The 8,887-nt window shown below is 41.4% G+C and overlaps 1 protein-coding gene across 1 annotated transcript; it reads left to right on the plus strand.

Moving 5' to 3' along the window:
• The first annotated feature begins 1,944 nt into the window (after window positions 1–1,944).
• LOC121777781 lies at window positions 1,945–6,250 on the plus strand. The gene is made up of 6 exons (XM_042175140.1): window positions 1,945–2,562; window positions 2,604–2,966; window positions 3,344–3,590; window positions 4,038–4,668; window positions 4,858–5,648; window positions 5,787–6,250. Exons 1-6 carry the CDS (start codon window positions 1,945–1,947, stop codon window positions 6,248–6,250), a joined length of 3,114 nt encoding a protein of 1,037 aa, XP_042031074.1.
• The last annotated feature ends 2,637 nt before the right edge of the window (window positions 6,251–8,887 follow it).

The following is an 8,887-nucleotide window of genomic DNA, read 5'->3' on the forward strand; positions in this document are numbered from 1 at the left end:
GAGTCATCCGCGCTTCAATGCGTGACGTTCGTATAATGGCCATAACTTTCTCATCCAGACTCCGATGGGGGCGTGCAAGATACTCACGCGAAGCCCTTTCGAAGATGAAGATAGTGTTTTTGAAGGATTCCAGAGAAAATGCCCGACCGGGCTATTTGCAAGGGTAAAACGCCCGACCGGGCGTTCTGACAGTTTTTGGTCGCGAACTCCACAGAGTTCGCTCGACCAGGCTTTTTGCATAAGTAAAAACGCCCAACCGAGCTTTTTACGCAACTTGCGCTTTTGGACTCTTTTTGTCTTTCTTTTTTAGCACTTTTAGTCTCTTGTATAAATACCCATGTCTAGGGTTTTTGTGGGCAGACTTTGAACATTATTGAAGAACAAAGACTCCATTGTGAGCACCCATCTTCATCATTGAAGATTTATCCAAAATCCCTTGTGGTTGCATTTAATCTATTGTCGGGCTAAGATTATTTGTTAAGGTATGCTTGCTAGTTCTTGTGTTGCTAGTTGGTGGAGCCATTAGGTTTTTGTTTGTGAAAGTAGCCTTTGGGTTTTCTTTCTTGAGCTTGAATCTAAATCATAACACTTATCATCTTCTTCTTCTTTTCCATCGTTCTATTGTCATATTTCTTGTTTGGGTTATTGGATATTATTGCAAGAACGAATCCGGGCAATATATGTTTCTTGAATCCTTAAGATTCACATTATTTGGTATCAAGAGCCATTGGTTCTTGTTCTTGTAAGTTTGAAAAAAAAATTGTCAAAAAAAAAGAGTCATACTTCAAAATATATCCATGGGCTTTAGCTATAAATTGTTATATGTGTCATTGGGTATGTCAATGTGATTATTCCAAAGTTGTAGACCAAAATTACATCAATTGTTGGGTCTATTGTTGTTAATTGAATTAGTGCACACAAAGTGTTTGTTGTTTTGTCCCTTTGGCCTAGCACCTTGCTTTCACTTACCTTGTGGCTTCTAAGGCTAGTAATTACTTGTCTAGTTGTATACTTTATTTGTGGATTGTGCTACCATTGTGGATGAACATTCCTTGAGAGCAAGTGAGGGAGAGTATCTTAGCCACCAAATTTCTAAGCCATCCGAGTGACATTGGGTGTGAGTTTGGGGGAAAAGGGGATTTTACATTGTGGGAAGTGAGCTCCTCACTAAAACCTCCATTCTCGGGTGTGTGCATTTTTTTTGTGTTACTAACAATAGGGACTTGTCCCTAGCTTTGTGAAAATTATTTTGTAAGTACTCAAAATGGTGGAACTTAGAAATACAAACTCGAGGCACAACTCACCTGTTAGGGAAGTTGCTTCCTCTTCCGAGGGAACTACAAAGGAGATGTTTTCCGCCATTATGAAGGAGTTACATGAGGTGCGAGGGAATATGAATGCAATGCAAGGAGATTTCACGGCACTTCATGGGGATGTTGCTATCCTAAAAGGGAACAAATAGAAAACAATTACTCATTATCATCTAGTCGTCATGGCGGAAGTAGGGGAGGACGAAGTTCTAGAAGGAGTGAGGCTACATACTCTAACCACCCAAGCGAACATCATTACTATGATATGGAGGGATGGCACGAGGACGCATGGCAGCATCATAATAGGAGAGGTGGAGGATAAGGCGCCAATCGAGGTCGTGGCAACAATCGAGGTGGGCACGAGAGGGGAGGAGACCGGTATGATGACCCATCAAGGAACTTCAAACACACTATTCCAGAATTCCATGGGAAGTTTGAACCCGACACCTACCTAGAGTGGGAATCCCAATTTGACAAGATATTCTCCTTACACAATTACTCCGAGGAGGATAAAATCAAACTCGTCCTAGCCGAATTCCGGGGGCATGCCAACACTTGGTGGACCGAACTTATGAGAAATAGGTGAGCCGAGAGGAAGGGGAAAGTGAGGTCATGGGTCGAGTTGAGCAAGCTAATGAGGTCTACATTCGTGTCTAAGTCTCATTACCACAAGTTAAGAGGGGAGTTGCAAGACTTGAGGCAAGGCAATAAAATTGTCATGGACTATTACTACGAGTTGATAGCTCTAAAGGGAAAAGTGGGTCATGAAGAGAGTGAAGAAGCTACCCAAGACCGCTTCATTCACGGCCTCAACGTACACTTGAAACATAAGGTCCAAATTGAAGCCATGAGGGGCTTGACCATGGACGAAGTCGTTGGTTTTGCCGAGACATTTGAGAGGCAAGGGAAAGAGAAGTCTGTGAGCAAGGGCAAGGTGACCACCCAACACACCTCGGCGAGAGCCGGTGGAAGTAGGTGGAGTGCACCCTTTAGGAAGGAATGGGTAGGCCATGCGGCTAACCCCATCAATAAGACCCCATTGAAGGCATTACCGGCCCCACCACCAGCAAAGGGGACGGAACAAGTGGTCGAAAGGAGAGCCCAATGCTTCAAATGCAAAGGGTATGGTCACTATGCCCGGGAGTGCATCAATCAAGGGGTGATGGTGATAGGGCAAGATGAGAATATCTATAGTGAAGATGAAGAGGGGTCGGAGATTGGTGGAGACGAGGAGCTTTGCCCAAATACTAATATTGAGTTTTCAAGTAGGAGGAATTGACCGAGAGAATGAACGACATGGTGGTCCTAAGGGTGCTAAACGTACAACCAAGGCAAGAGGAGCACAAGGAACAACGCGCTAACATCTTCCACATGAAGTGCAAGGTGTTAACCAAAACTTGCTTAGTAATCATCGATGGAGGGAGTTGCACCAACGTGATTAGTGACAAGCTAGTCCCCAAGTTGAAACTACAAGAGATGAAACATCCAAGCCCCTACCGGCTACAATGGTTGGGAGATAGTGGGGATCTCAAGGTCACTACACGAGTCAAGGTCCCAATGAGAGTGGACAAGTTCGAGGAGGAAGTGCTTTGTGATGTCATTCCAATGTCCGTGTGCCACATACTACTTGGCCGACCTTGGGAATACGACAACAAGGTGACAAAGGATGGTTACACCAATGAGTACTCATTTGTCTCCTGCGGCAAAAGGATTCGGTTGAAGCCTTTGACTCCTAATGAGATTTTTGAGGCCCATAAACATTTGAGCAAGGAGCGTGAGAGGGAAAAAAGGCTTGATAGGGATTGTGAGATAAAAAAGCCAAGTGAGTGTGGGGTTGGTGAGAGAAAGCCTAAAGAAAAAAAGAGTGTTCCTCGTTCCACTTCCGAGAGAAGAGAGTGTCTCTTAGCTACTAAATCCGAGCTTGGGTGGGCACTAAAAAAAAATCTCCTTTACTCCTTGCCATTCCAAGGCAAATTTGTTTGACTAACACTAACCTTGAGGAAATTTCAAAAGCTATTCAAATTGTTTTGCAGGAATTTGAAGATGTGTTCCCAGAAGAGCTTCCCAATGAGCTACCACCTATTAGGGGAATTGAACATCAAATGGATTCCTTGCACGGGGCGTCCCTACCGAATTGGCCCGCCTACAAGGCCAATCCGAATGAGACTAAGGAGTTACAAATGCAAGTTGATGGACTCCTTGCCAAAGGTTTAATTCGTGAATCTCTTTCCCCTTGTGCCGTGCCGGTCATACTTGTACCTAAGAAAGATGGTTCGTGGCGCATGTGTGTTGATTGTAGGGTCATTAATAAGATCACCATTAAGTATAGGCATCCCATACCTAGGCTTGATGATATGCTTGAAGACTTGTGTGGCGCTACTTGTTTTTCTAAAATTGATCTTGCTAGTGGCTATCACCAAATTATGATGAAAAAAGGTGATGAGTGGAAAACGGCTTTCAAAACTAAATTTGGGTTATATGAGTGGTTAGTCATGCCTTTCGGCTTAACTAATGCTCCTTCTACATTCATGAGACTAATGAACCACGTGCTTAGGCCTTTGATAGGAAAGTTTGTTGTGGTTTATTTTGATGATATTTTGATATATAGCCCAAATGTCGAGGAACATGCTAAACACCTTAGGGAGGCACTTTTGCTTTTGAGAGAACATAGGTTGTATGCCAAGTTGCCAAAATGTGTGTTTTGTGTTGATGATGTTATTTTTCTTGGATTTGTTGTGGGGAAGGATGGTGTCAATGTGGATGAGGAAAAGGTTCGGGTCATAAAGGAGTGGCCTACACCTAGGAATGTTAGTGAAGTTCGCTCTTTCCACGGCCTTGCTAGTTTCTATAGAAGGTTCGTAAGAGACTTCTCTACCAAAGCCGCTCCTTTAAATCATCTTGTTAAAAAGAATGTTGTTTTTAATTGGGGTAAGGAGCAAGAACATGTTTTTCAAGCCTTGAAGCACGATCTCACACATGCACCTTTACTTACTTTACCCAATTTTGAGAAAACTTTCAAGTTGGAGTGTGATGCTAGTGGTGTGGGAATTGGGGGAGTTTTGATGCAAGAAGGGAGACCTATTGCGTATTTCTCGGAGAAATTAAATCAAACTCATCTAAACTATCCCACTTATGATAAGGAGTTGTATGCAATTGTAAGGTGTTTGAAAAATTGGCAACATTTCTTGATGCATAGGGAATTTGTTATCCACACGGACCACGAGTCCATCAAGTTTTTGAGTGGGCAACACAAGCTTGGCAAGAGGCATGCTAAGTGGAGTAACTTCTTGGAGACTTTTCCCTACGTCATCCAGTACAAAAAGGGAAAAGAAAATGTGGTCGCCGATGCCTTGTCTCGTAAGTCTTCTCTAGCTTTGCTTTGTAGTGATATGCATGTTGGTGGTGCTTGTGTTTTTCGAAACTATATACTTACTATGTGCACTTCCAAATTCTTTGCTTTTGATAGCATTAAGGCGCTTTATGAGCATGATCTCAACTTTGCTAGTATTTATGTTGCTTGTGAAAAGGGGTCATTTGAGAAGTACTATCGACATGAGGGCTATCTTTTTAAGGAAAATAGGTTGTGCATCCCGCAAGGGTCATGGAGAGAGGTTCTTGTGAGGGAATCCCATCTTGGGGGGTTGATGGGGCATTTTGGGGTAACTAAAACTTATGATATCCTATGTGAACATTTCTATTGGCCCAAAATGAAGAGAGATGTTGAGAGGTTTTGTGGGGGGTGCATCGAGTGTAGGAAGGATAAATCCAAGTCAAATAACTTTGGCCTATACACACCCTTCCCTACCCCTACACACCCATGGGTTGACCTATCTATGGACTTCGTGCTAGGATTACCCTTATCCCAAAGAAAGAATGATAGCATCTTTGTAGTGGTCGATCGTTTCTCCAAAATGGCTCATTTCTTGCCATGTTCAAAACACAATGATGCCAAACACATTGCCGACTTGTTCTTTAGGGAGATAGTTAGGATCCATGGTATTCCCCGGACCATAGTTAGTGATAGAGATGTCAAGTTCCTTAGTCACTTTTGGAAAACTCTTTGGAGGAAGTTGGGGAGCAAACTTTTATTTTCCACCACCGTCCACCCCCAAACCGATGGCCAAACCGAGGTAGTGAACCGAACACTTGGGGGATTACTTAGAGCCTTGGTAAGTGATAATAGGAAGTCTTGGGAACTTTGTCTTCCCATTGCCGAATTTGCTTACAATCGGACTACCCATTCCTCTACTAATTTTTCTCCCTTTGAAATTGTTTATGGGTTCAATCCACTAACCCCGATGGATCTTGCTACGTCGGACTTGCCTTCTTCTCTTGTTTGTGATGTAGATGGAGCTAGCAAGGCTCAGTTTGTGAAGGACCTTCATGTTAAAGTGCAAGAGAACATCCAAAAGAGGAATGGACACTATGCAAGAGTTGCTAACAAAGGACGTAAGGAGATGATCTTCAATCCCGGAGATTGGGCTTGGGTGCATTTCCGAAGGATTCGCTTCCCGGACAAAGTAAAGTCCAAGCTCGCACCACGAGGAGATGGACCGTTCCAAATCAAAAAGAGGGTCAACAACAACGCCTATGTCGTCGACCTCCCAGTTGAGTACAATGTTAGTTCCACATTCAATGTCTCTGACTTGAACCCTTTTGACGTCTCAGGAGTCGAGTTGGATTTGAGGACAAATCCTTCACAAGAAGAGGGAGATGGTGCGAATCCACAAGTCTCGCATCATTTGATCAACCCCACCAAGGACATTCATCGACCAATGACGAGGGCAATGACAAAGAAGATGCAAGAAGCTTTAAGTACATTCATCCGTGGAATAAGCTCATCCGAAGAGAGTGCTCGAGTAAGGGACGACCGGAAGCTGAAAATGGTACTCAAGGCCTCGTGGGAGGAGGGAACGGAAGCGACGCCCGTCAGGACATGACTTTTGGAGTCATCCGCGCTTCAATGCACGACGTTCGTATAATGGCCATAACTCTCTCATCCGGACTCCGACGGGGGCGTGCAAGATACTCACGCGAAGCCCTTTCGAAGACGAAGATAGTGTTTTTAAAGGATTCCAGTAAAAAGGCCCGACCGAGCTTTTTACGCGACTTGCGTTTTTGGACTCTTTTTGTCTTTCTTTTTTAGCACTTTTAGTCTCTTGTATAAATACCCATGTCTAGGGTTTTTGTGGGCAGACTTTGAATATTATTGAAGAACAACTCCATTGTGAGCACCCATCTTCATCGTTGAAGATTTATCCAAAATCCCTTATGGTTGCATTTAATCTATTGTCGGGCTTAGATTATTTGTTAAGGTATGCTTGCTAGTTCTTGTGTTGCTAGTTGGTGGAGCCATTAGGTTTTTGTTTGTGAAAGTAGCCTTTCGGTTTTCTTTCTTGAGCTTGAATCTAAATCATAACACTTATCATCATCTTCTTCTTTTCCATCTTTCTATTGTCATATTTCTTGTTTGGATTATTGGATATTATTGCAAGAACAAATCCGGGCAACATATGTTTCTTGAATCCTTAAGATTCACATTAAAAATATAATTAAAGAATTTATCACACAAAATTAAAGACTTCATCTTCTTCTTCCTAGCGGGGGCTTAGCCCTTGGTGTATTTGTCATTGGTTGCACATTATTCACTTATCACTAGATTAGTGCATGGTATAATATTGGTTAAATCCTACTATATGATCTTTTAAATACTCATACATAACTATAATTAATAATTATAGCATCTTGACGATTTTGACAACCAACACGGATCTAGGTAGAGTCGGGCTAGGTCGATTGCCCTCATCGTCGTTTATGAGGGCTGATGCACTCGGCCTTTAGACTTTTCATCTATTCCACAGTGCAATGGTTCCTATCCCACTATCTTTCTTAGAGGACGATTGGGCAGAAAGAATAGAAGAAAAATGAAGACGTAAGTTAAGGAACAAAATCTATGGAGAAGATGATGTTGTTTGAAACAAGAATACGGACAATACTGTTGAGATTGGCAGTGGAAGCGTGCGTTCTAATGGATCACATAATTCTGATCTATTTAGCAGATTATTTAGACAAATTCTATTCACATAATTTTCACATGTATCATGCTTATAACTTGAATTCAAACATGCTTTAGCGCAATTAACACCTAAAACATGCTTACTGCGGAGTTAGCCAATTTACCTCGTTGATTCTCCAAAGAATCAAAGATAGCTAGCGCCTTCTCCTCGTGAAGATCTTGAGTACTAAACCACGGATCTTCTGACTGGTTCTCGGACTGTAATCTGATATTAGTGTGGGCTGATCTCACCAGAATACTTAGGACTCAAATAAAGAAGACGGAAACTGTTCACGGAGAGAGCAAAAATCATCCCCTATGATGGATAGGAGTTGGACGAAAATTTTGGAGAAAATAATGTGTATTTTCTGTCTCATTTATTCTCCTATTTATAATAGGTCATATATTGGGCCCAGTCATGGATCTATGAAAGAATTGGATATGGCCTCCCCAATTAGCTTTTTACTAATTAAATTGAACTCATAATTTAATATAAGCTTATATTGGAATATTACGAGCAGCCACTACAGAAGTAATATTGCACTGCCCATCCAAATCCGAAATTACAAGCATTCCGAGTTTCCATTTGTTTGTCATTTATTTCTTGTGCTTAAGATAGAAACATCAATTAATTAATTAATGCATGCTATGGACTTAATTAATTAACATATTATTAACTCCAAGAGTGGACTTAGCAAGAAACGCTTATTCATTATTCATAGAGTAATCAAACTCCAACTAGTTAGGTTCCGAATAATGAAACCTTGTTTCGAGCTCCTCTTGTGGATGTTATCAAACGAGACTCGCCTCGCGCACGATTCAATATAATAGCAATCCTAGCACCGCTAGATATTAATCATCACTACCCAATATACCAGGATTCTTGGGTTGCGAAAAACCCGCACCATTTGGTAAGTCAAAGTAGTGCATAATCAATATCGTATATTCAATGCTAACGTACATTGATTAAGAAATTAATTATCAAGACCTCATTTTTCAGTAGATAGCATAAAGACTCGTCTTGCTGTTAGATCCAATTCAGTGTTATACCACACCAATGTCATCTTATTTCAGTAAGGCTTAGAAATATGCGGACTGACATTGCAACCTTTCACGATAGGTAGTCTAGTCCTATCTAGGTTGTGAAATTCTTATTTTTCTTTGTTCAGAACTGACCGTGTTACCTTAAAGTGGACGACGCCCACAACCGGTCTACTAAAACAAAGACTTAGACTTTGTTATGTTGCTTATACATTTAAATATGCAATAAACATCCATTAAATGTAAAACATAACAACATTATGACAAAAATAATCTGTTTCATTCCTTTGGAAAATATCATATAGAGTTTTACAGTATTCAATCACTCGAAAGGTAATTTCTAGTATACAAACTCTAACAAATACTATGGGAGGGGTAGGGGTAGGGATAACAACCGGTTAATGAGCTAGTTAATGTAAATAAATTAGGTTCAAATGGACCATAATCGAACTAAGACATTCACAATAGGGCCCCAAATCTG

The sequence above is a fragment of the Salvia splendens genome, chromosome 18, assembly GCF_004379255.2.
Source record: "Salvia splendens isolate huo1 chromosome 18, SspV2, whole genome shotgun sequence".
NCBI classification, from domain to species: Eukaryota; Viridiplantae; Streptophyta; class Magnoliopsida; order Lamiales; family Lamiaceae; genus Salvia; species Salvia splendens.

Coding starts and splice junctions, on each gene's coding strand:
- LOC121777781 (XM_042175140.1), top strand. CDS start 1,945: ATGAGGTCTACATTCGTGTCTAAGTCTCATTACCACAAGTTAAGAGGG. Junction 2,967..3,343: donor CTTGGGAATACGACAACAAG/GTGACAAAGGAT, acceptor ATTGTTTTGCAG/GAATTTGAAGATGTGTTCCC. Junction 3,591..4,037: donor TAAGAAAGATGGTTCGTGGC/GCATGTGTGTTG, acceptor TTATTTTTCTTG/GATTTGTTGTGGGGAAGGAT.